This window comes from Elephas maximus, chromosome 2, assembly GCF_024166365.1.
Source record: "Elephas maximus indicus isolate mEleMax1 chromosome 2, mEleMax1 primary haplotype, whole genome shotgun sequence".
Classification (NCBI taxonomy): Eukaryota; Metazoa; Chordata; class Mammalia; order Proboscidea; family Elephantidae; genus Elephas; species Elephas maximus.
In genome coordinates this window covers 228,367,064-228,394,680 of record NC_064820.1, presented here as the reverse complement: position 1 = coordinate 228,394,680, position 27,617 = coordinate 228,367,064, and the positions used below count along the sequence as shown (strand labels likewise).

Sequence of the window (27,617 nt, the reverse complement as noted above, 5' to 3'; positions counted from 1 at the left end):
TCCCAGGCCAGCCCGCCCCCTTGCTCCTTCTAGCACAGGCAGGACACTTTGCATGTCCCTGAACACGTCCAACAGCACACACTGCTGCCCTGGGGACATGTCTGGATTCTGGGTTCCCAGACTCCACCTGGGGGTCTGTTGGAACAAGTCATCCCAGTCACCGCAGACACTGATAGTCTCTGGAGGCCAGGTTCCGCCTTTGCATCAAGCTCTGCAGCATGGCTGCTCTACGCTTCACAGCGCAGCTGCTTTAGGCTTTGTGCTCGGAGATCAGGGGCTGGGGAGCAGCAGGGCTGGGCCTGGTCCCTGCCCTGCACACCAAGGACATCACCCTCAGGTCTTCCCAGTCCCTGACTCTGGGAGCTGCCTTTGTTGACCTCTGGGAACCTAGGAGGAGGAGGGAGAGGCTGGTCCAAACCACTCTCAGTGACCCCTCCAGAGTACACCATATGGAAGAGGGGCTGTCTGGCCAGTCTGAGGTCACGTCCCCTCCCCTCTCCATGCTGCTGAGGACTGTGTTCCCCCACCTGTGTAGTCTGGAGCCCAAGTCCCCGTCCACGTGGCCTAGGACTGTGTCCCTCTCTGTGTTCCAGGTGGACCATCCATGCCACGGGGCCGAGATGGCTCAGGCAGAGGGCTTCACCACTGTTCTGCTTATCCACTTCCCTGGTAACACCCTCTGTCACCTCTGTGTCAGCTCCTCACACCCAGGACACAGTCAGAAACGTGTTTAATTTAGCTTAGACTTAATCCATCTTTACATTCAGAAACCCCCATTGCCTTCATCACAAAATTCATCATTAAAACCATATAAACAATATAAACGGCTTTCATACGAAGTCCGCATCCAAGGATGGGACACATGGACTATCTGAAGGCGCTGTTTCAACAGCAGACGTTTCAACATTTACTTGAAGCTCAATATCCTGGATCAGGTACTGCTTGAGACTATGTGGGGGTCAGCCGCTCCCCTGGCCACTTATGTGTGCTGGCTCCTTCAGAGGAAACCGAGTCCCCTCGCACCCACTTCCCGGGTCTCTGAGCCTCGGGCAGGCCAGGCAGTCACAGGGGCCCACACCTTCGGCACGTCTGATAGGCCTGGTGCTGCAGCTGCACCACCTCTATGGCAGCATCTCTTCTTCTCCTGCTCCCACAAGCAGGTGCAGGCTGTCCTCGTCGTCGGTGGATGCGGCAGCCTCCTCCTTGCTGCCTGGCAGCTCCGCAGGCCGCTTCATGCCCCTCTGCTTGGACAAGGCCAGAGCATATCGCATGTTGTACCGGTTCCAGTCACAGCTGCCAGAGATCCGGGAATCACCACGTCAGTAAGGCAACCAGCAGAATGTTTACTCCACCGGGAGCCTGAGCCCACCCCGCACCCCCACCTCACGTGCCCGAGTCAGACCAGCCACGATTGACATCCCAGGAATGGTACCATTCACACCCATTCCTGATAAAAACTCTCTTAAAATAGGAATAAAAGGGAAATTCCTCAACATACTAAAGGGCATTTATACAAAGCCAACAGCCAACATCATTCTAAATGGAGAGAAACTGAAGGCATTCCCCTTGAGAACGGGAACCAGACAAGGATGCCCTTTATCACCACTCTTATTCAACGTTGTGCTGGAGGTCCTAGCCAGAGCCATAAGGCAAGAAAAAGTAAAAGTATCTGTATTCACAGATGACATGATCTTATACACAGAAAACCCCAAAGAATCCACAAGAAAATACTGGAACTAATAGAAGATTTCAGCAAAATGTCAGGGTACAAGATAAACACACCAAAATCAGTTGGACTGCTATACACTAACAAAGAGAACTTCAAAAAGGAAATCACCGAATCAATACCACTTAACAATAGCCCCCAAGAAGATAAAGTAATTAGGAATAAATCTAACCAGAGACATAAAAGACCTATACAAAGAAAACTACAAGACATACTCCAAGAAACCAAGAGACCTATGTAAGTGGAAAAACATTCCAGGCTCATGGACAGGAAGACACAACATTGTTGAAAAACTCAACATTGTTGGAAAATGTCAATTTTACCTAAAACAATCTACAGATACAATGTAATCCCGATCTAAATTCTAACAACATTTTTTAACAAGATGGAGAAACGAATCATCAAATTCATATGGAAAGGGAAAAGGCCCCAGATAAGTAAAGCATTACTGAAGAAGAACAAGGTGGGAGGCCTCACAGTACCTGATTTTAGAACCTGTTACACCACCAGGGTAGTCAAAACAGCCTGGTACTGGTACAACAACAGATACATAAACCAATGGAACAGAATGGAGAACCCAGATGTAAATCCATCCACCTATGAACAGCTATTTGAAAAAGGCCCAAAGTCTGTTAAATGGGGGAAAAGACAGTCTCTTTAACAAATAGTGCTGGCATAACTGGATGTCCATATGTAAAAAAGTGAAAGAGGACCCCTACCTCACACCATACACAAAAACTAACAAAATGGATCAAAGATTTAAATATAAAATCTACAATGATAAAGATCATGGAAGAAAAAATAGGGACAATGCTAGGGGCCCTAATACATGGCATAAACAGTATACAGATCATAACTAACAATGCACAAATACCAGAAGAGAAACTAGATAATTGGGAGCTCCTAAAAATCAAACAATTATGCTCATCAAAAAACTTTGCTGAAAGAGTAAAAAGACAGCCTACAGACTGGAAAAAAATTTTTAGCTTCGACATATCTGATAAGGGTGTAATCTCTAAGATCTTCAAGATACTGCAACACCTCAACAACAAAAAGACAACACAACTAAAAAATGGGCAAAAGATATGAACAGACACTTCACTAAAGAAGACATTCAGGTAGCCAACAGATACATGAGGAAATGCTCACTATTAGCCATTAGAGAAATGCAAATCAAAAACTACAGTGAGATATAATCTTATCCCAATGAGGTTGGCACTAATCCAAAATAACAAATGTTAGAGAGGTGTGGAGAGATTAAAACTATTATGTACTGCTGATGGGAATGTAAAATTGTACAACCACTTTGGAAAACGATTTGATGCTTCTTTAAAGAGCTAGAAATAGAAATACCATATGATCCAGCAAGGCCACTCCTAGGAATATACCCGAGAGAAACAAGAGCCGTCACGCGAATAGATATATGCACACCCACGTTCAATGCAGCACTATTCACAATAGCAAAAAGATGGAAACAACCTAAATGACCATCAACAGACAAATGGATAAACAAATTACAATCCATACACACAATGGAATACTGTGAAATGATAAAGAACAATGATGAATCCGTGAAACCTCTCACAACATAGATGAATCTGGAGAGCATTATATTGAGTGAAATTAGTCACAAGAGGACAAATATTGTTTGAGACTATTATTTTAAGAACACAAGAAAAGTTTTAAACACAGAAAAAGCATTCTTTGATGGTTATGAAGGAGGGGACGGAGGGAGAAGAGTATTCTCTAGCTAGATAAGCCAAAAAAACCCAAACCCATTGCCGTCAAGTCGATTCCAACTCATAGCGACCCTATAGGACAGAGCAGAACTGCCCCATAGGGTCTCCAAGGAGCACCTGGTGGATTCGAACTGCCAGCCTTTTGGTTAACAGCCATAGCTCTTAACCACTACACCACCAGGGTTTCCTCTAGCTAGACAACACAACAACAGTAGACAAGAATTATCTTAGGTGAAGGGAAGGACAACACACAACACTGGGGAAGTCAGCACAACTGGACCAAAGCAAAAGCTAAGAAGTTTCCTAGATACATCCAACCACTTAGAGGGACAGAGCTGCTGGGGCTGGGGCCTGGGGACCATCGTTTCAGGGGACATCCAGGTCAACTGGCATAACACAGGTTTATTAAGAAAATGTTCTGCATCCCACTTTGGTGAGTGGTGTCTGGGGTCTTAAAAGCTAGCAAGCGGCCATCTAAGATGCATCAATTGGTCCCAACCCACCTGGAGCAAAGGAGAATGAAGAACACCAAAGACACATGGAAAATATCAGCCCAAGAGACAAAAGGGCTACATAAACCACAGACTCCATCAGCCTGAGATCAGAAGAACTGTGACAGGGAACACAACGGAGAGTCCCTGATGGAGCACGAAACAAGTGGGGTGCAAAACTCAAATTCATGTAAAAAGACCAGACTTAATGGTCTGACTGAGACTAGAGGAAGCCCAGAAGACATGGCCCCTGGACTCTCTGTTAACCCAGAAGTAAAACTGTCCCTGAGACCAACTCTTCAGACAAACATAAAACAATACTCCGAAGAGTGGGCTTCTTAGTTCAAGTAGGTACATGAGACTAAATGGGCAGCTCCTGTCCAGAAGCAGGATGAGAAGGCAGAAAAGGACAGGAGCTGGTCGAATGGACACAAGAAACCCAGGGTAGAATGGGGGAGTGTGCTGTCACATCATAAGGATTGCAACTAGGGTCACAAACAATATGCGTTTTGTATTTTTTGTGTGAGAAATTACCTTGAGCTGTAAACTTTTACCTAAAGCACAGTTAAAAAAAAAAAAGATACCACTCATGTTAGCCCCCAAAATATCCACTGTCAAGGAGCAGGTCAGCAGGAGACGCACAAGATGTCCCCTCGTGCAGACAATCCTAGAGCCCATAGGAGGGCAGGGGTGCGCAGCGCACCAAAGGGGCTTGGTGCTGGAGAGACGCCAGTTCTCCCTGAGCAAAGCGCAGCCCTAGTCTCAACCCTGTGGCCTCCCACAGGGACGATCCAGAGCCGGGTGAAAAAAAAGTACTGGGGGGAATGAGTATATTGTAAAGACCGCGGGCCAGGAGCGAGGACAGACAGCAGGACCCATGGGCCTAGCCCTGGAGCAGGCGGCAGGCCATGCAGTACTGAGACTGGGACAGCGGGGACAGTCTAGAACCTGGGGGGATTGGGCCCTGCCCTTCACACCGTATGAGTGACGGGGGAGGAGGGATCAGGCCAAGCGCCAGACCCTGCAGCATGTGGAACACAGCCCTGCATGCCTGGGACAGGAAGTGTGCTATCCATCCTGAAGATGACGGTGATGATGACAGGCACCACTCACAGCACCTGCATTATCATTCCCCTTCTCCTCTGGAAAACTGAGGCACAGAGCAGCCACACCCCTAGGAGAGCACAAGGTGCTGGAATGGGGTGGCTAGGCTCCAAGACCCCATGCCTGTTCCCACCCACGGGCTGATGTGCGGGTCCAGAGAAGGTTCTGCAGGGTCCCAGAGGATAGCGGGCATGCTACCAGAGCCAAAAGGAGGCCACAGCACCACGGGGCCGTGCTGCCAACCGCATTACAGCAGCAGGTGCTCTGCCTGAGTAGGTGGCATTCTGTCTACCACCAGGTCCATCTGTAGATGATATGCCTGAGCCCTACCAGGGGAACCTGGCCAGTCTCATCCACCCTTGCACCACCCGCACTGCCCCTCCTGCCCCAGGTCAAAGACAGCACGGGGGGCCTCCACCCCAGCCACCCAGCGACCCATGACACTTACAGCTTGGAGAGGTCATTGAGGTGCCGCTGGATGCTCTTCTGCAGGAACTGCACGGCTGGCAGTAGTGTCCCTGCCCTGCAGAGGAGGATGACAGTGTGGCCTTACTCCACATGCTGCAGGGACCCCGCTCCGTTCTCTGTAGGTACAGCTTCCACAGCCCAGCGTGGAGGGACAGAGGCACGGGGACCGCAGGGCTCTCACCTGGACTTCAGCTTCTGTCCATGCTGCATGAGCAACTGCCGCGTCCAGAGGAGGTAGAACTCCAGGTGACGAGACACCTCGAAAGAGGAGGCGAGAAACTCCAGAATCTTCTCCACGTACACCTCAGGCAGTGAGGAGCTGACGACCTCAACTGGAGGAGGAGGAGGAGAAAAAACTGTGCTTGTTCAACAAAAAGGTCACATGAGAGGAGAAGATGATTCCACCCGACAGCACCGGACCCAGACAGGCGAGGGCCGCAGCCCCCCGCCGCCCCCTACGCTCACCCTCGTCCTGGGGCACTGACTCCAGTGCCTCCTGCACCAAGGCCCGCTCGTTGAGCCGGAAGGCCATCAGGATGGCCCTTGTGAAGTCCCTCTGGCGCAGCGCAGCACGAATCCGGCTGGGCGTGACGCTGGTGTCCAGTTCGAATGGGTCGAAGGTCATGCGGGCGTCAAGGGAGTAGATGAGCAGCCCCTCAGTGGTGGTGGCCGCCCAACAGCGCCCTGGGGACAGGCAGGAAGCTGGCTTTCTAAAAATCCCACTTCACTCTTCCCTCGTTTTGTAAAGAAAAGGTATCAAATACTGTTACAGATTGAATTATGTTCCCCAAAATAGCTGTCATTGTAAATCCTAACTGCTATGCCTGTGGTTATAATCCCATTTGGGAATGGGTTGTCTTTGCTATGTTAATGAGGCAGTATTAGCACAGGGTGTGTCTTGAATCAATCACTTTTGAGACATGAAAGAGATTTAAACAGCAGAGGAGAGATGGGGTAAGATAGATGCCAAGACACATGGAGATCTCCAGGGAGCCAAGAAGCAGAAGCTGAAGAGACAAGGACCTTCCTCCAGGGCCAACAGAGAAAAAGCCTTCCCCTAGAGCCAGCGCCCTGAATTCAGACTTCTAGCCTCCTAAACTGTGCGAAAATAAACTCGTTTGTTAAAGGCATCCGCTGTGGTACTTCTGTTATAGCAGCACCAGGTGACTAAGACACATACCATAATGTGGCCCAAAATGCAACAGGCACAATAGGGAGCGAGGGAACAGCTTCCTCCCACCCCACCCCACCCCACGCCACCCAGCTTCTCTTTGGAAGGGACTGGTCCTACCACCTTCGTAGGTGTTTTTCCAGAGCTGTTTTATGCGTGTGAGCAAATAACGTAGCTACACGCATTCTTTTCTCTGTCTACACCACAGACCAGAGAGAACACATTTTTGGTTTTGTGGCAGGATGGTCTCTTTTGCAACCACTCAACTCTGACCTTGTGCCTCGAAAACCACCACAGACAAAACACAGACGTGGAGAGTCACAGCTACTTTAGGGAAGAGGTGGTGGGCCACTCGGCCCCATCCACCCTGACAGACGCGACAGTGGTCCCCACGTGCCCGGTGCTGCTTCTGCTCCGCTGTGTGAGAAGCCTCATTGCTCCCCAGGCAGCACTGCCGCTCTGTGGACAGACCGCGCTGTGGGCTGGGGGCCCAGTCCCCTTCCCCTGAGACCTCTCAGAGGACTGTCTGCCTGGACGCACATGGGACAAGGAGGAGTGACCGTTCTGCCTTCTGGCAGTCAGGGGCCGGGGCAGTGCAGGGAGAGGTGACTTCACACAGAAGCACGAGGAGGTGCCCCTGGGAACGGCCCTGTGTGGGCAGCCCTAGGAAGGGCAGTCGATGCCAATAATGGTGTACCATTTAAGAGCACAGACGTCTGGGAACAGAGCCTTCGCACCATGCATGTTCTTACAGATAGGGGCAGGCAGCCACAGCAGCCAGAGTGGCTCAGAACTGCCTCATTCTTATCTGCGGCTGACCCTGTAACTGGAGGCAGAGGGACAGCCACCGTCCCCCCAACCCCATGGGATCCAAGCCCTGCCCCTTCTACTGTGGACAACCCCACTATCAGGGCTCACCTGTGGGGGAGAAGCGGAGTGACGTCACTCTGATCTCAGGTTTAAAGTGTCGAGAGCTCATGTCACCTGGGGGAAGAACCAACAACAGTTACTGCCAGCATGTTCCCGGCCCCACGGGGCCAAAGTCACCATCGTCTGCCCCAACCCTGACACTAAGACACGGCAGAAAGCAGCCTTCCCTGTTCCGTGCAGACACTGCCCATGGGCCTGGGCCAGGGCCTCGGGCTTGTCATGCAGCCATCTCTGTGGTGAAAATTCAAACCACACAGGACGTAAACTGAAAAGTACGCCTGCTCTCGGCCCTGTCCCAGCCACCCAGGCTCTTCCTGGGGGCCACGGCGACTAACGCTTCCCTGTGTGTCCCACAGGAATACTCTCTCAGGGGATCTCAGCCTGGGCCTGACTGACACTTGGGGCAGGACAGCTCCCTGTTGTGGGCGGCCGTTCTGGGCCCTGCAGGATGTTCAGCACGTCTCCTGCTCTCCACCCACTTGATGACAAGAGCACTGGTGAGGTCTCCATGGGGCCGAGGCACCAGGCTGCAGAGGGGACTCAAGGGGTGACTTTTCGGGCCTGAGGAAGATGATAGCACTGGCCCCTGGCTGCCACCACTGACCCAGCATCTGGCCAAACGCCGCTGTGTGGTCAGAGCACCTCAACTTTGTAAACCCGCAGCCCCCACCACGAGCCCCCACCACGGTCACGCAGGAAAGGCGTGTTCCCACTGCAGCTCCACCTCGGGGGGATGGGCCCTGGGGGGTGCCGGAGAGCCCTGCTCACCTTTCTTTACACCCGGTAGTGGTATCGCAACTCCGTCCTCCTCCCCGGCATCTTGATCAATCAGCGCCAAGTTGCCAAATTCTGTCATTTTCCTCCGGTTCAAAAATTCCTGGAAGAGCCAAAGCCTTGCCCGCCTCGCCTCTGATATGTGGGCTCGAGAAAGGGGCCGTGGACCCTGCTGCCTCATACCATGTCTTCCTCTTCACACACCCTCAACACTCACGGGACCCCTTTAAGCCTGTCATGGCCGATCCTCCCCCTAAAGCCACGACATGGAAAGCAGCTCCACCCTGGGCCCGCAGCAGCGGCCCTTCCGCCCACACGACAGACTACAGCTGAGCTTGGCCCCTGCATATCCGGGTGGCTGTGGGGAAGCTCCCCCCACCAGCAGGGTCTGCTCTGACCCGTGGTGGCCCGGCCACCCCGACGAACCTCCATGGCATCCAGAGAGAGGTTACAGGAGATCTCAAACTTCCTCACAAGGATCTGCTCCTTGACGTGATAGATGCAGACAAACTTGGACAGGCCTCCTGCCAGAATGTTCTGGCCGTCCGCCGAGTAGCACAGGGTGGTGAAGGACCTGGAAGGGACACAGGTCAGAGTCACCGCCCAGCAACATCAACCTGTGGGTTCTTCAGAACCCGACTTTAGGAAGCAGAGATGCTAGACCAGGCATTCCAGCACACACGTCCCCTCACTAACTCCTAGGCTGACTGCCTGAACCTCACACAAGGAGACTTTTAACCATGACCTGCACTGGTCCACTCGCCCAGCTCCCCTTCTAGGAGTACACATGACTCAGTGGGACAGGACACGCATGCGGCACCCGAGAGGCAGCGGCTTTTCCACAAAAGGACGAGTGGGTCAAGTCAGGGCATTTCCTTATCGCTGTCAGAACAGAAAGGTGGCAAATCTGCCTCCAGTCCTCCAAGCAGCCCCCATGGTGGTATGTACATGGCCTGCAGAAACCAGGATCCAGGTACTCAGTGCCCATGTGCTCAGGACGAACACGATGACCATGAGTCAGTCAACAATTCCTTAGAGATGACACCACCCGTGTGCTCAGGACGGGGACAAGGACCACAGGTCAGCCAGTGATTTCTCAGATGACACCACCCGTGTGCTTAGGACAAGGACAATGAGCATGGCCCAGCCAGTGATTCCTTAGAGATGACACCACTTGTGTGCTCAGGGCAAGGACAATAACCATGGTCAGTGAGCAGTTTCTTAGATGACACCACCCGTGTGCTCAGGACAAGGACAATGACCACGGCTCAGCCGGTGATTTCTTAGAGATGACACCAAAAGCACAAGCAACTAAAGATGATATAAATTGCAGTTAATTAAATTTAAGAACACTCGTTCTTCAAAGGACACCGTCGAGAAAGCGGAAGCAGATGCCATGAATGGGGGGAGACGTCTGCAGATCACGTCTATCATGTGCCTGATAAGGGACTGGTATCCAGAATACACACAGAACTCACAAAACCCAGTAATGATAATAAAACAATTTAAAGGTAAACGGAGGACTTCCATAGACCTTTCTCTAGAAGATATAAGAATGACTAATAAAGCAACACCACAATGAGATACCACTTCACAGCCACCAGGATGGCTACAATAAAAAAAGATAATAACAAGCATTGGCAAGGATGTGGAGAAACAGAGAAGCTGCTGGCGGGAATGTAAATTGTTGCAGCTCCTGTGAAAAGCAGCAGGCAGTTTCTCAAAAAATTAAACAGAATTACGATATGACCTGGCGATTCTGCTCCTAGATATATGCCCAGAATAGAAAGCGGGGACACAAACGGTACTTAAAAGGGTGGGTTTTGCAGTATGTGACTCATGCCCCAATGAAGCTGTGATAGACGAACTTGGGACAAAGACGGGCACAGGCCAAGAGGCCCGGAGGCCCAGCGCCCGCGGAGTCTGACTTTCAGTGAAAACTGCCTCCTGCGGAAGATGAGGCATTTACGTGCCCAATATTCAAACTGGCCCTGGGTGTACGGCCCATTTCCACAACTCGAAAAGCTGCAGAGGCATTTCCACTAGCCCAGTGCCTTGGCAGAAATGATACAACCCAGGTCTAGAGGCACTTCACCTCTATTCTAGTGAAAGCCACAAACAACCCAGCTCCGCACTGTCCCGCCTGGCAATCCCCGGCCACCCGGGGCCACTGAGCATGTGGGATATGGTGGCCTGACAGAACCTGAGCAGCGCCTGCACCCTGCTTCATGTGGGACTAGGGGGTCAGAGGAATGGATGTGGATGTCACAATGGAGACAAGTCTCCGTGCTGACCCAGAGCAGGCCACCGACAGTGCACGGACCAGGCTGAGCCCAGGGCTGCCACAGGGCACTTAGCGTCAGGCCTATGCGGGGTCAGGTGCCAGGTACTGCTTTCCTGTGATAAACACTGGGTTGATGACATCACCGTGTGACTGAGCTGCTTCGCGGAAACGTGTTTGTACTTTACAAATCCAAACCCTCTCGTGCTGGGCTACCAGGCCTGAAAGTTAAGTAGGACTCAGCCCTTCTCCTTTAGGTGCTCAGAGCACTCAACCTCACTGTAGGGGTCCCGCAGGAATGACGATTATGTCAGAAAGAAAAGACGTTTAGAGAACCTGCCGCTGGGACCCTCAGATCTGGGGAAGACCCAGTGAGAGTGATCCTGGGAAACTCCCTCAGCCCCCACCCCACCCACGGCCCCCAGGACGGCACTCACTTCCCCTTGGCTGAGTGCTTGGCCGTGATCTTGTCCAGCTCCTTCCTGCCCGCTCGTAGGTCATGCCGGCCCTCAATGGAGCCCGTCTGCACAGCGTTCTCGGGGTCCCAGAAGGTGATCTGTGAGTTCAGGGTGGCCACAGCCAGCTCTGCGCCATCAGGTCGGAAAGTCACGGCCAGTGCTAAAGACAGACGAGACTCAGGTGGAGGAAGCTCTCTGCTCACAGACTTGGCTGAGGCCTCCCACGTCCTCCCGTCTCTATCACCAGGCACTACTGAGTAGCCTCCAGTCAGAGGAGGCCAGTCCATGAGAGTAGGGCTGCAGAGGACAGTCCCAAAAGCGAGACTGAGAAGGAGCTGGCATGGCTTGGGTGGGGGGGTGCTGGGGGGGGGGAGTTGAGGCTGGGCAGGGAGGTCCATGTTGCACTTGAGCAGGGAACAGCATGGGCGTGGGGCCTGCCAGGCCTGGACCTAAGCCAGGGCCAGCAGGAGGCAGAACACCACAGAAAACCCACATAACCCAGGCTGGCATACTTCTCCATTAAGCCCACACAGTAAACAGTTCAGGCTTTGCGGGCCTCATGGTCTCTGTCACGACTACCTAACTCTGCTGGGGTAGCACGAACACAGCCACACAGTACATGCACAATGGCTGTGGTCGTGCCCCAATAAAGCTTTATTTACAAACAAAAGCAGTGGGCCAGGTTTGCTGGTGGGCTGTTGTTTTCCATCCCCTGGACTAGTCCCGGGATGAAGGGACACCTAAAGACAGGCCCCAGGAAAGGAAGGCACCACAGCCAGACTCCTGGTGGCCTCATCCACAGCCCCTCACCTACAGCCACCTTGTCCTACCCCCGGGTCTTCCAAAGAACAGCGTTGGACACTTATAGGGACAATGGTTGAAGCCCAAAGGCAATGCCAGAAGCAGCAGAAAACAGCTCCACCCATGAATACACAGCCTGGGCCCGCAGCCTGCGCCCTGCCTGAGCTCTGAACCAAGGACAGAGGCTGGCCTCTCTCCTTGGCTGGCTCTGCTCCATCAGGGCCTGGTAGGCTGGGACCTGACAGTTTCTTCTGACTAACTGACAGTGGGTTGAACCGCCGACTAGCTCTCACTCCTTACAGTGCCAGCACTAGGTTTGGGATCATCCCTGCCAGCCCTCGGGGCCAAGGCAGGCAGGTGAGGAGGGTTGCCTGCTCAAAGGACCGAAACAGGCCTTGGCCTGGCAACCCCAGCCCCGGGGCGGCGCACCATCGGAGGTCAGGGTCAGTGTCTCCTTGGTCCGCCAGCTGTCAAACATGTCCCACAGGCGTACTGTCTTGTCCCAGGAGGCACTGGCCAGCACAGACTTGGCCGGGTTGAAGCTCAGACCGCTGATGGGTCCCTCATGGCCAGACAAAACCTGCGAAGGTGTGAAAAGGAGACGAGGTAAGGAGAATGTGAGAGAACTGACTTGGGCTTCCAGGCTGCCCGAGTGTCTGCCACACACACAGCACCCACGGGGTCCCTGCACTTGGGACTAGGGGAGCTCAGCTGTTTTGGTGAGAGGAAGGTGACAGGTCCTGAGGCAGGAACCACATATAAGTGCGCCATGACTGTTCTGGGACGTGACCCAGACCCCCCGGGCCCAGCAGAGCTGCAGGCAGGGGTGCCCCACACTTACGTCTAGGAGCCGGCCAGTCTGCATGGACCAGATGAAGACCTCGAAGGAGTCCTGGGCACCAGCAGAGACGATCTCACCGCTGGAGTCCACGGCCACGCAGGAGAACTGGGTGGGGCGTGGTGACGTGAAGGTACGGAAGTTGCGGTACCTGTGGGGAGAGGGAACCGCAGGTCCAGGTCACGTCTGGTGTCAGCAGCGCCCCGTGCCCACAAGTGGGAGGGCAGTGGTGTCACCCCCCACACTCATTGGAGATCCTCATTCCAGATAGGCCTGGGCCCCACACACCCCCTACCTGCCCACAAGAGGCAACCCTCTCCTTTGCCAACCTCCAGAGCAAAGACGTCACCTGTGAAGGTCAAAGGCACGCACAGTCCCGTCCATGGATGAGGTCACAATGACGTAGCCTGTGGCAGTGAAGGTCACACCGGTGACCCCACTCGAGTGCTCCGTGAAGGTGATGAAGCAGAAGCCACTGAGTGTGTTCCACACCTTGACCTGGGGCAGGTGGTGTGTGAGGGCAGGGTGGCCACATGGCCCTCTGTAAGCCCAGCCCTGACACCAGCAGGGACAGGGTTCCAAGGTGGGAGCGGCCCCACTCTGTGCTTCCAGGCCTCCTGACCCCTAGCCAGGCCCTCCCTGTGTTGACCCCTCAGCCCAGGCATCTGACCTCCCACCAGACTCTGCCCATGCTGATCGGGCTACCCCCCATGCCAGCCCCCACCCGAGGCTGTGCTGGCACGGTGCGTGAGAGGTCCCATGGGGGCTACCTTGCCGTCGTCCCCGCCAGTGGCGATGTACTGCCCGTCGGGTGAGTAGGCCAGCGTCACCATGCTGTTGAAGTGGCCCTGCTGCTTGAGCACATAGGACTCGCTCTGCCACTCCCACACCAGCAGCTGGCCCAGCCCTGCAGGCACACAGTAGTGGGAGGATGCTCACCAAGCCCTCCCCAGGGTGTAGACCCCACAAGCCCCCACACAAAGCAATGCCCTGAGGGGGTGGGCAGGGGGCTGGGGAGCCACTGAGGGTCACTCCCTGGTGACAACAGGACTGCATGTCTGGTCCAGGGTGAAGCCAGCTGCCCAGATCCACACAAGGACGTGGGGCCCAGCTGGACCAAAGGCAGGGATGCACACACCTGGCTTCCCACTGACCTGCCAGAGGTGAGGCAGAGAAAGCACGACGGGGGGCTCAGGGGAGCACCCACCCTGCGAGCTTCTCTCTCTTCATACGGCAGCCACCCGACTAACCTACGCTGGTCACACCAAGACTGTACACGAGCTTGGGCCAGGTCAGAAAGGTCTGAGACAGGCAAGGAGGTGGCCTGGGTACGCCCTAAAGGTCAGCGCTGCAAACATGTCCCTGGGCCAAGTAGTGGGGCCTCCAGGACGCCATCCTCAGCCCAGCCCTTCTGCACTGAGAGCCGGGCCTGGCCTCTAAGCCGTTCTACCAGAGGGGCAGTCGGCGCCAGGCCCCACTCCAAGGTTTGGTGATGGGCAGGAGGAGCACCGTGTCTGGATGGCCTGGGCCCAAGGACAAACCTGAGCACCCGAAGGCAACCCAGTCCCCGGTGCTGTTGATGGCGATGGATGAGATCCTCTGGTCAGAAATGCTGCATAGAGAGAGCAGACACAGTGAGCCCGACAGTCTGCCTGCCGCCACCACGCAGCGTGGGGCTTGGGCCGTCCAGGACACTGCCCTCCAGCCACCTCCTGCCTCACACAGCTGTCTGTTCTCACCCCCTACACATGTATTACACACAGAAATAATTCAAGTCATCAAAAGTATCAAATAAACCCAGATGGACAGCCTGTGTTCAAACACCTGGGAATCCAAGACTTCACGAAACTAGTACTTTAATTTCTCTATGATCTGAAAATGAACAGAAGGAAAAAACCCAAAAACTATTGGTGTCAAGTCGATTCCAACTCATAGCAACCCTGTAGGACAGAGTAGAACCACCCCATAGTTTGCAAGGAGCAGCTGGTGGATTCGAACTTCCAACCTTCTGGAGTTAAGTGCCATGGCACTTAACCACCGGGCCACGTATGGGAAGGAAAAAACAGAGCAAAAAATAAAATGGTATTGCTGAGCTCTGGGACCAAACCCCAGAGAGCACCTGCAGGAGGAGACCGTCCTGGGGAGCCTGAGCAAGGTGGATGGGGGCTGGCAGGGCGGGGTGGGTGGTCGGCAGGCCCAGGGTTTCCTCAGGCACCTTCACTGATCTGATAACAAAACTTCGCCAGAACAGAAAGGAAGGGCTGGGAGCCGGGGATGTGCCTGCTAGTTCTGGTTCTGCCAGCTACCATCCTAGCAAGAGGCAGCAGCCTCCTCCGCTGGCTCTCGTCCCTCGGGCCCCTTGGGGCCGCCTAACTGAGACTCAAATCACACAACCACAGCTTCAGAGGAGCTCACCTCAAGGAGTGTATGAGGTTGAACTCCGGGAGCTCATGCAGATGGAAGGTTCCAGAAGCAAAGCCTGTGACCAAGAGGTGAGTCTTCTTGTGATACGCCGCAGCAGTCAAATTATTAAAATCACCTTCTTTGTTGAAAAAGTACCTGCACAAATGTGATGAAAAATCGCAGCAAGAGGGCCAAGCCCAATTAGTACCTGGCCCGCCTGCCCCAGCCCCCAGTGCTGTCAGGGCTTCTCTCTCCTGGGGGTGACCCAGCCACCTCACACCCTCACGTCTGTCAGGTCTGCTCGCCCACGTGTCTACCTGTGCCAGCCTTCATGGCCCCAGGCTCAGGGCCCCAGGGGAACTCCTAGCTGGCACCCAGGGAATCCGATGGAGCATCCGTGCTGGGTGGTGGGGCAGCCAGGGGGGATGCCACAGGAGCAGGAGGGCAGGAGCCGGAGCAGAGCTATGGATTTGGTCAGAGCCCACGCCCCTCTACCTTCTCCTCCTCTCCTGGATCCTTCCTCCCAGTCACAGGTAGCCAGGATGGGTGGAGTATGGCCCAAACAGCCACCTTCCATGCCACCCTCACCTGCCTTCCAGGGACCTGCCTCTGCTCACCCTCCTGCCTGTCCCCTGCTCTGAAGCCCAGAGACCCCCAACAGCAGACATGGGTCATGTCCTCCCCTCCTTGTGCCCCCCACCCCACTGTTGTTGGTCACCTGGCCCACAGGGGCACCTAGGTCACTGGCCAGGTCCCAAAGCTGCAAGCACACGTGCCTTCTAGGACCTAACCCACAGATATAAGCCTGCTCCGTGCACGTGCTGCTCCTCCCATCCGGCCCTTGAGGCTCCCCATACCCTTCATGCCCTTGATGGGGTGGGAGAGACGCACTTGGCCAGCCGTGTGTACTTCACTTTTCCTCTCCTCTCCTCCTCAGCGGGTGTGGCGGTCCCTCGCACACTGGTCTCCTTCTCCCCATCCTCGTCATCCTCGGTGTCCTCATCCCGCTGTAGCAGGTCCGCCCTCCAGCCTCGGGGGGCCATCAGCCGCAGGCCCTCTGGGGGGGTGTCACACTGCCACACGCACAGAGCCCCATCCTGGCTCAGTGTGTACAGCTGCCAAGGGAAGCGTGGGGTGAGCACGAGCCACAGCCCCTCACCACCACTAACCCCCCAGTCTGCACACCTGCGCCCAGGCCCCAGGGGACACTCAGCTGTGTGCCGAGCTTCTGTCTAGGTTAGCCGCCCACATCAGCCCTGCTACAGCCCTCCCTCAGTACCAGGACAAATGCTGCTTGGGTTCTGAACATCCCCCAGGCTACAAGAGGACACGCAGCCTTGGGGGAGGGGAGGGGAGCCAGGTCTTATAGAGCTCAGCTTCACCCAGGGTGGAAGTGCTGGTAGCAGGCCTGTTTTGAGCAGTGACGTACGTCCAGGCTGCAGGACTCGAAGAAGCAGGCCACGATGGCGTCCTTGTGACCCCCCAGTGCATAGTAGATGAGGTTGTCCCAGCGCTCAGCCCCAAACACCCAGGTGGACATGTCTTTGCTCCCAACCACAAAGCACCTGGAAACGAGTGAGACAGCTCGTCCTCAGGCTCGGCTGCTGCACTTCACAGGCAAAGCCACGTTTTGCCCTCTGCAGAGCACAGCACATAAAGTAAAAAGACACTTTCATCTGCTGTATGGTCTCAAGGTTGGCTCCGAGGCAGCCCCGCAGCCCCGCACATGTGAAAGGCATCACTGATCCATCAGCCATCTGGGGTGCTGGCCACACCTGCTTGGTGCTGTTTCTGGTGTCAGAAGCCACAGGGCACGTGTCACCGTCCCCCGCTTGCGAACCAGTGTCAGGCCCTGGGCCTTCCTACAGGCAGCAATGCACACAAACAGAGAAGAGCAAGCCAGGGACTCAGGCCACGCCCGTCTAGGGCCGAGGGAAAGACCTGGTCTCACCCCAATCAATGCAGACAGTTTTCTAGTATAAATGAAGTCCAACCTTAGACCTCAGGGCCTCCTGTGTCCACAGTAAGACAGGCTCTAATTCACCGGCGTGAAGAAGTAACAAAGGAGTGGCCATGGTGTTCATCAGCACTGCCTGACGGGCACACGTGACCACCGTATCCCACAGACCAGCTACAAGCTGTGTCACCTCACACAGGGCCAGCGTCCAGCACAATGCCCAGGCACCTGCCAGACACCAACCAAGGGCACTGGGTGGCAGCTGCCTTCATGCCTCTACACACAGCTGAGAAAATGTTGGCAACTGCCTGAGGGCTTCACGGAGACAGGCCTTGTGGAGGGCACAGGAAAGGGGCGCTCACTCCACTTGTACATTAAATACACGAGTGAGCTGCTTGGGGGACTTCACCCATCTTCCTGCTGACCACCTGGGGTTAGGGGTTTGGTGAGCAGGCTCCAAGGTCCCTGTACTGGTTTACGAGCATTTCGCCCTGAGATTGAGTCTGTGCTCATTTCCAATGATGACCACGAGGGGGCGCAGGCGGAGCTCAGCACCAGCAGCCCATGGTGTGGGCTGTACTCTGCCCCAGATGAGGCTCACAGGTAACACTTCAAAATGAAACTTCCGAATGCCACGTCCAGCCCAGGCTCCCACTGCCCCACGCCAGTCCCACCTGGAGTCGTCGGTCCAGTCGATGCATGTGGTCTCGTCGTATGGCCCAAAATAGGTCTTGTCCAGGACAAATGCATTGAATTCTCGCTTCTTCCCGGGGGCGTGGTACATCTGAGCGAGGTTGCCCTTGGTGACAACGAACTTCCTGCAAGGAAGTGGGGATACAGTCAGTACTCACAACATCAACAGCCCGAGAGCCCAGGGTGTCTCTGAGCCTGGCTGCTCCAGGCTACTCTTAGGCAGGTCTCTCACAACTGCAAACCTGGTGGCTGGTCCCCTGGCCCTCCCAGGTCCCGCCTGCTCTCCTGCATGGACAGGGGAGAGCTGAAGAGGCAAGGAAATCAGGGAGGAAAAAGACAGATAAGCCAGGTGGCCCTGGTGACCAGCCCCAATAAAAATGGGCTGCAGAGTCTCTAAAAGGCATCCCCGGTGGACAACACTTCAGACTTGTGGTCACAACTGGTTGCTGGGGAACTGAGTACAGCCTGTATGACTCCACTGGGAAAGTGCTGGAAGCTTGTGCCTGGTCTCCCCACACTTCACCCAGCTGCCTCCTCCCTGTGCTGATTTTGCTCTGAATCTTTTTACTGTAATAAATCACGACCATGAGTATAACCATATCCTGAGTCCTGGGGCTCCTCCAACTGAACCCCTGAACCTGGGGACCCCGACACACCAGCAATACAAAGGCTGGTACTGCTGTAGACCACTGAGGCAGCAGAATCGCCTCTGGAGTACTGACATTAAACCCCGATGCTACCGTGACATTCCTGAGACTGGAGTGGGAGGAGCTGGGTACAGCCGGCTCTGGGGAGGTGGGGAGGCAGCACCCCGAGGGTGGCCAGCAGGCCAGCTGAGCCCCCTTACCTGCCATCGGGGGAGAAGGATACACTGTGCACAGAGCCTTTGAAATGGAAGTGGTGAAGCACCGATCTGCCGACCAGGCTGACCAACAGGGCATCACCCCCTGCAAGAAAGACACGGCAGATATGCCGTCAGCTCTCAGAGCGGCATCCCCCCAAGACACACACACTGCAGAAACCAGTATGGGCCCAGACAGGGCAGGAAGGCCCACCCCCGACTGTCTCCCCGCTGCCCTATGGTAGGGTGGGGTCCATGCATAGCTAGGGCACTCTTGTCCAATCTGCACAGCCCACACACAGCACCTGCGGGGGCCAAGGTCTGACAAGCACGTTCACCCTCACTGACCCCAAGGAGCAGGTGTCCACACGCCTTTGTCAGATGAGGAAACAAGCTCAGAGCATCGGGGATTACCAAGACACACAGCTGGGGCAAGTAAAGCCAGGACTGTGCAATGCTACTAGGCTCTGAGCTCCTAGTTCCTCTCCACACAGGAAAGCAGGTCCACCTAATAGAAATGTCCTCACCCCTCTCCACACAGGGATGTGGGACCCACATGACAGAGACATACTCACCCCTCACCACACGGGGAAACGGGCCCACATGACAGAGACGTCCTCATCCCTCTCCACACGGGGACACGGGGCCCACATGACAGAGATGTCCTCACACCTTGTTATGGATTAAATTGTGTTCCCCACAAAAAAATATCTGTCAACTTGGCTAGGCCGTGATTCCCAGTATTGTGTGGTTGCCCACCATTATGTCATCTGAAGTGATTTTCCTATGTGTTGTAAATCCTACCTCTATGATGCTAATAAAACAGTATCAGAGGCAGTTATGTGAATAAGGCAGGACTCAATCTACAAGATTAGGATGTGTTTTAAGTCAGTTTTTTCTAAAATATAAAAGACAGAAGCAAGCAGAGAGATAGGGACCTCATACCATAGAAAGTAATGCCAGGAGGAGAGCATGTCCTTTGAACCCAGGGTCCCTGTGCTGAGAAGCTCCTAGTCCAGGGTAAGATTGATGACAAGGACCTTCCTCCAGAGCCAACAGAGAGAGAAAGCTGTCCCCTGGAGCTAACACCCTGAATTTGGACTTCTAGCTACTAGACTGTGAGAGGATAAACTTCTGTTTGTTGAAGCCATCAGCTTGTGGTATTTCTTTTATAGCAGCACTTGATAACTAAGACAACCCTCTCCACACAGCAGTGTGGGGTCCACACTAAGATGTCCTCAGCCCTCTCCACAGGGGGACGTGAGGCCCACCTGACAGAGATGTCCTTACCCATCTCCACAAGGGGACGCAACGCCCACATGACAGAGACGTCCTCAGCCCTCTCCACGTGGGGACATAAGGCCTACCTGACAGAGACATCCTTGCCCCATTCCGCATGAGGATGTGAGGCCCATATGACAGAGATGTCCTCACCCCACTCCACACGGGATGTGAGGCCCACCTGACAGAGACATCCCCACCCCACACTGCATGAGGATGTGAGGCCCATATGACAGAGATGTCCTCACCCTACTCCACACGGGATGTGAGGCCCCCCTGACAGAGACATCCTCACCCCACTCCGTGTGAGGATGTGAGGCTCATATGACAGAGATGTCCTCACCCTACTCCACACGGGATGTGAGGCCCACCTGACAGAGACATCCTCACCCCACTCCGCATGAGGATGTGAGGCCCAAATGACAGAAACGTCCTCACCCCACTCCGCATGAGGATGTGAAGCCCATATGACAGAGACGTCCTCACCCTACTCCACACGGGGATGTGAGGCCCACCTGACAGAGACACCCTCACCCCACTCCGCATGAGGATGTGAGGCCCATATGACAGAGACGCCCTCACCCCGCTCCACATGAGGATGTGAGGCCCACCTGACAGACATCCTCACCCCACTCCACATGAGGATGTGAGGCCCATATGACAGAGATGTCCTCACCCTACTCTACACGGGATGTGAGGCTAACCTGACAGAGACATCCTCACCCCACTCCGCATGAGGATGTGAGGCCCATGTGACAGAGATGTCCTCACCCTACTCCACACGGGATGTGAGGCCCACCTGACAGAGACATCCTCACCCCACTCCGCATGGGGATGTGAGGCCCATATGACAGAGATGTCCTCACCTTCCTCCACACGGGACGTGAGGCCCACCTGACAGAGACATCCTCACCCCATTCCACATGAGGACATGAGGCCTATATACAGAGATGTCCTCACCCTACTCCACACGGGGACCTGAGGCCCACTTGACAGAGACATCCTCACCCCACTCCACATGCGGATGTGAGGCCTATATACAGAGATGTCCTCACGCTACTCCACATGGGGACCTGAGGCCCACCTGACAGAGACATCCTCACCCCACTCTGCATGAGGATGTGAGGCCTATGTGACAGAGATGTCCTCACCCTACTCCACACGGGATGTGGGGCCCACCTGACAGAGACATCCTCACCCCACTCCGCATGAGGATGTGAGGCCCACATGACAGAGATGTCCTCACTCGTCTCCACAAGGGGATGTAAGGCCCACCTGACAGAGACTCCTCACCCCCGTCTGCATGAGAATGTGAGGCCTATATACAGAGATGTCCTCACTCGTCTCCACACGGGGACATGAGGCCTACCTGACAGAGACATCCTCACCCCACTCCACATGAGGATGTGAGGCCCACATGACAGAGATGTCCTCACCCTACTCCACATGGGGACGTGAGGCCCACCTGACAGAGACATCCTCACGCCAGTCTACATGGGGACGTGAGGCCCATCTCACAGAGACATTCTCTCTCCTCCCCATATGGGGACACGAGGCCCACCTGGCAGACGTCCTCACCCCTCTCCACACGGGGACATGGGGCCAGAATTACAGAGGCATTCTTGCCCCATTCTGCATAAGGATACAGGGTGCACCTGACATCCACACCCCTCTCCACACAAGAATGTGAGACCCACTTAACAGAGACATCCTCACTCCACTCCACATGGGGACATGAGGCCCACCGACACAGATGTTCTAACCTTTGTCCATGTTGAGATGCGGGGCCCATGCTAAGAGATGTCCTCACCCCCATCCTAAGCTCTACCAGAGCCCCATCATGCTGCAAAGACGGGCAGGGGCTGTCTTATTATGACGCCCCTCTCATTGCGACTCAGTGCTGTTGTCACTCCCACCTGACCGCCCAGTCAGGGCAGTACAGCCCCCGAACCCAGGTGCCACGCTCTAGCCCAGGGCCATTACCTTCATCCACAATGATGGCGAGGCAGCCGTCTGGAGAGAGCCCCACACACTTGACATTGTACCGCGTGGCCAGGGGTAGGGTGTCCGACTTGTTGCTGAAAAAACAAACCGTAACAGGAAGCGCTGTGGTGTATGCCATGAGCCTTGGCCCAGCAGTCTACCCACGCCATACAATCCCATCCACAGCAAACACCCTTCCATCCCTCCAGATCTCTGAGGGCAGAGCTTGGTCTCCTCTCTCCACTGGAGGCAAGGGAGGAAGACAGTGTCCCTGGGGGAGATTTGGCAAAATACAGTAAAAGCCTGAAAGATGGCTGACGCACCAATTTTACCTCTGAGACTGTGTCCCAGAGGACCCTGCATGTGTCTAATGTCAGGAACCGGGAAAAGAGCTAGCCGTCCAAGGAGAGGGACTGACCACAATGATACATGTCACAGAAAACCATGCTCATGAAGACAAAGGAAAACACACACAAAGGGGCACATAAGTACACAAGGGCATGTGGATGTATCTCTAGATGCCACAACTCGATTCTAATTTTGTTCTTTACCGTTTCACTTTCCAAAATTTCTTCAACAAACCCTTGGTCTTTACCTAGCAATCCTCTCATTGGATGTTATTTAAACACAACGAGAGCAGCTGCAGCAGCTGGCCCAGGGCACTCCCCATACCAGGCGCTGCTCAGGGGCACTTCAGGAAGCAACCCACCAAACAGGGCCTGCAGTCGTCCCCATGTACAGAAAAGGAAATGGACACAGGCCCCAGGCCACACAGTTGGAACGCTACAGAGCACAACAGACCCTGGGCGGCCCAGGCCTCCCCGGCACATCTGGGTGGAAGTGGGAGAGGTGAACAGGTGCTCAGAACCCCTTCCCCTCAGGACAGGAGGAAAGCAGCAGCCTGTGCAGCAGCAGAGGAAACCAAGCCAGACCCAAGCACCCAAAGCTGAGCCCCGCGAGCTGCAGACCTGGGTGGGCTGCACCTGCCTGGATCACCCTGCCCCATCCTGAGTGAGGAGGCCCAGTGAAGTGACTGGCAGTGCCCCGGTGGCCCAGGCTCTCCCAGGCAGGGGTCCAGGGCTCGACTTCTCCATGATGCACACACAGCTGGACGTGCACAGGAGCCTCGCTAGTGAGGTATCCCTGAGATGAAGCACAAACCCTGACGTCACTTCCTCTTTCTGTAACCCCAACTCCACAACAAGAAGCTCTCGGCCTTCCCCTAGAGCTCAGCCGAATGACACCAAGCATGTGCCCTGTCCCGACGGTACCTGTAAGGGCAGTGTCAATGACCTAGACACCTACTGCAATCTTGTCCTGACCCACTGACTCTATGTACCTCCCGCCACCCTTTCTGGGGCTGCGTTCTAACTCCTGAAAGCAGGAGTGAAAAACGGTAATTAATGGGTACACTATAGAAAGTAAGGTGCAGAAACCAGCTCTGAGACTCACCGTTGGCTTTTACACGCCAGCTCTAACTGCCATTACTTTTAACATCACATTCCTCATACTCACTTTTTAAGGTCAAACACAGTGACTCTGTTTCCCACGGGACTGATTACTGAATTTCCATCTTGTGTAAAATTTAAGTTTCCACGCCGATACACTGTACCCAGCAAATTGGAGAACTGGAAAGAAAAGAAGCCTGTCTTAACATAAAGTAAACACAAAGTGTGTCTCTGCTCACAGGAGAGGGTGGAATGGGGTGTTTGGTGGAAGAGAGCTCCCACAGGGCACCAGGCCCCGTCCATTTCCCAGGCACTTCGGCCACCCCAGACATTTCTCGGGCACCCAAACAGCCGTGGCTCCAAGCAAGACAGACTGAGGGGAAGTGAATAGCCTAGAGCTCCATTCGAGGGTAGAGGTGGCTGTGAACATCCGGAAGCCTTCAAAGACGAGGCATTTTTGGTGGGAGGTAGTGGGTGGGAAAAAGGTGAGGGGGAAGGAGGGGATGGGGCCCACGTTTCAGGAGAAAAGCTTCAACAAAGGAAATGAACTCCAAGAGCATCATGAGTTCGAGGCACCCAAACCCTGAGTGTGTGGCGCTCCATTCATTCATTCACCAACCAAGAGATGAGATCAGTGCAGATGGTGGAGGCGCTGCAAAGACAGCAGGCTCACTCAGCGGCGTGTGCATCCCAGGTGACATTCCTGGGTGCTCAGGGAAGGCCCCGAGGTGGGGCATCTGGGCTGGAATGTAGGTGACAACAGCAAGCCCAAGCTGGGCCAGGCTCTGGACTTCTAGCCGAGGTCTGAGACCTTCAGGGAGGAGCTGGGCAAGACCTAGAAGGGTGGTAATGTCACCTGGCTCACATTTTTTGAGGACCACTCTAATGATGGCAGGGAACAAGGGGGATGCAGGGAGGCCAGGTAAGAAGCTCTTGTACTATCTGTTTTAGTCAGCTAGTACTGCAATAACAGAAATACCACAAGTGGATGGCTTTAACAAAGAGAAATTTATTTTCTCACAGTCTAGTAGGTTACAAGTCCAAATTCAGGGTGTCAGCTCCAGGGTAAGGCTTTCTCTCTCTGTCAGCTCTAGCAAAAGGTCCTTGTCCTCAGTCTTCCCCTAGTCGAGGAGCTCCTCAGGCACAGGGATCCCATGTCCAAAGGACAAGCTCTGCTCCTGGTGCTACTTTCTTGGTGGTATGAGGTCCCCAACTCTCTGCTAGCTTCCCTTTCATCTCTTGAGAGACAAAAGGTGGTGCAGGCTACACCCCACGGAAACTCCCTTTAGATTGGATCAGGGACGTGACCTGGTAAGGGTGTTACAATCCCACCCTAATCCTCTTAACATAAAATTACAATTACAGAATGGAGGACAACCACACAACACTGGAAATTATGGCCTAACCAAGTTGACATTTTTGGGGGGACATAATTCATTCTATGACACTACCCTAGGAAAAAGACAGCAGTGCCCCCAAAGAGCCCAGAGACATAAAAAGAGACATAGGAATGGAGAAAAGAGGATGGGATCCAGCCCCAAGAGGAGCTGGATGCGAGAGAAGGACCAGGGCCCAGCTGGCTTGTGGTGTGCTGCTGGGTGGACAGAGGGCCATCCTCAGCATGGGGGCATAGGGAAGGAACACTTTTGGGAGAGCACCAGATTCAGTTCTGGACAGGATGAGTGTAAGCTGGGGCTCGGCACCAAAAACCAAGGCTGGCTGCAGAGCTAAAGGCGCAACCCTGTTGGTCTTCACCATGTCCGGGGCCAGGGCCAGGACCAAACCTGGAGCGAGCTAGGACCGATCACGGACAATGCCCAACGTGGAAAAGACAAGCGAATCTGGAGACAGCACAAACCTGGGCAGTGTTTCCCCACCAAGTGCATGGCAATTGTACCAAAGGCTTCAGGGATGTAAGACCAAGGCAGAGAAGGCAGAAGTGAAGGCTCTGCTACTCCTCTCCTCCTCCTTACTAACCTGGCTCACCTGTCTAAACTTTTTTCACTAGGCCCTCAAATCCACACCTGGATCTCCCCTTTCCCTGTCCTGCCCTTCAGCTGTGACCTGACCTCACAGCAAGCAGACACCATCAGCACCAGCACCTGACTCGTCACCCCGCATCTGTCAGCTCCCTACCTACGCTCCGGTCCCCGGCTCGCCCGCACCCCACCTCTTAATCCTCCCAGGAACGGTGTTATCCGCCTCCTGCAGGGTCAATTCCTCTCTCGCTGCTGGAGCAGCTAAACCTAGAGAACGCATAAAGACCCGCCCGCGCCCCATTTCTGACCTCCCAAAGACCACAGCGGAGGAGGGATCTGCGCCCTGCTCCTGCCGCGCTCGCCCTCCCGTCCCGCTGAGTGCGTCCCCGGCCCCATGGAAGCCGCCACCGGCAGAGCCACCGCCGCTGTCGCACTGCACGGCCCGGACCCGCGCGCCTTGCTCGGGCGGTAGGCGGCCGGCGGCCCCGGAAGACGAGCCGGAGACTCTCTAGTCCCCGCGCTGGTGGGCCGCCCCCGCAGGTCGCAGCCCCGCGCCCCGCAGCCCCGCGCCCCCAGCGCTCACCCGGTAGGCGAACTTCATAGCGGCAGACGCACGTGTGTTCCACCGGGCAGCCCCCTGCGCCGGCTTCCGGGGACAGGGCCGGGGACCCAGGCAACAGCGTCACAGCGCCCACCGCGGCTGGAGGACCGCACACCGCCCTTGGCGCCCCGCTCTTGGCGCCCCGCCCCGCTCGGCTCGGAAGCGAAGCGGAGCCTGTGGCCGGAGCCCCGCCCCTCCCCGCCTTGAGGCGGAGCCTGAGCCCGAGGACCCGCCCACCCCGCTAGAAGCGGAAGGTGTGACTGAAGTTTCGCCCCCGCCTCGCCCCAAGGTGAAGCCTGCGCCCAAGCCCCCGCCGCGTCCCTTCGTGGAGCCGCGCGGAGCAGGCACCGACCGGCTGGTCCAGCCTGCCAGAGACCACTGGACCAGGCCCCGCTGCGACTCCGAACAGTGTATGCACTTTCTGCTAATGGGGTTAAAGCTATAAGTAAACAGAGGATCTTCCTCCACCCCCAAGCTTCCTATTTAACAGCTTCTAAAAAAAAAAAAAAAAAAAAAATTTTTTTTCTTTTTTTAATTCCTGGGGCGCAACGGTGCAGCTGCTAACCCAGAGGTAGGCGGTTAGAATCCGACCAGCGGGCCCCCGGCAGAAAGATCGGGCGCTCTGCTCCGGCAAAGATTGTTCTTGTTAGGAGCCTAGTGGAGTGGGCTCCTGACTCACACGATAGCTGAAAACTTGCGCGGTCCTGCACCATCCTCACTATTGTTGCTATGCTTGAGCCCATCATTGCAGCCACTGTCAGTCCATCTCATTAGGGGTCTCCCTCTCTTTGGCTGACCCTCTACCAAGCACAATGTCCTTCTCCAGGGACTGGTCTCTCCTGACAACATGTCCAAAGCATGTGGAGACTCTCGCTGTATTTCTTGCAAGACAGACTTGTTTGTTCCTCTGGCAGTCCATGATATATTCAGTATTCTTCACCACTACCATAATCCAAAGCAATAAATTCTTCTTCTGTCTCCTTTATCCATTGCCCCGCTTTTGTATGCATATCAGGCAATCAAAAATATCATGACTTGGGTCAGGTGCACCTTAGTCCTCAAAGTCACATCTTTGCTTTCGAACACTTTGAAGAGGTTTTTGGAAGGAAATTTGCCCAATGCAACGCGTCTTTTCATTTCTTGACTGCTGCTTCCACGGGTGTTGATTGTGGATCCAAGCAAAATGAAATCCTTGACAACTTCAATCTTTTCTCCATTTATCATGATGTTGCTTATTGGTTCAGCTGTGAGGATTTTTTTATGTTGAGGTGTAATCCATACTGAAGGCTGTGGTCTTTGATGTTCATCAGTAAGTGCTTCCCAGCAAAGATTATAGGCTAGAAAACTCTAAGGAGCAGTTCTACTGTCACATGGGGTCCCTATGAGTTGAAATCAACTTCATTACGACACTTAACAACAGTCCTTCATGCTGTTAACTGAAAGTTTGGAGGTCTGAGTCTACCCAGAGGTGCTTCAGGAGATAGGCCTGGCAGTCCACTTCCAAAAGGTCAGCCATTGAAACCCTGTGGAGCACAGTTCTACTCTGACACACATGGGGTCGGCAACTGGCTAATTATACAGAAAAGGGAACCTCAACAACTAAGTGAAGAACGCATTTCTTCCAAGAAACTATACAGGACAGAGCCAAAT

The 27,617-nt window shown here is 54.6% G+C and overlaps 1 protein-coding gene across 1 annotated transcript; it reads right to left on the bottom strand.

Moving 5' to 3' along the window:
- Nucleotides 1-652: 652 nt before the first annotated feature.
- Nucleotides 653-26,093, bottom strand: PWP2 (PWP2 small subunit processome component). Its single transcript, XM_049874994.1, has 21 exons — nucleotides 25,950-26,093; nucleotides 23,455-23,567; nucleotides 21,940-22,034; nucleotides 18,682-18,781; nucleotides 17,816-17,959; nucleotides 16,614-16,749; nucleotides 16,076-16,299; nucleotides 15,197-15,340; nucleotides 14,323-14,393; nucleotides 13,552-13,688; nucleotides 13,131-13,279; nucleotides 12,785-12,932; nucleotides 12,373-12,523; nucleotides 11,122-11,302; nucleotides 8,830-8,977; nucleotides 8,398-8,506; nucleotides 7,618-7,683; nucleotides 5,994-6,212; nucleotides 5,710-5,860; nucleotides 5,509-5,583; nucleotides 653-1,293 (listed from the first exon to the last, which is right to left on the bottom strand). Exons 1-21 carry the CDS (start codon nucleotides 25,965-25,967, stop codon nucleotides 1,122-1,124), a joined length of 2,751 nt encoding a protein of 916 aa, XP_049730951.1. The 5' UTR covers nucleotides 25,968-26,093; the 3' UTR covers nucleotides 653-1,121.
- Nucleotides 26,094-27,617: the final 1,524 nt, after the last annotated feature.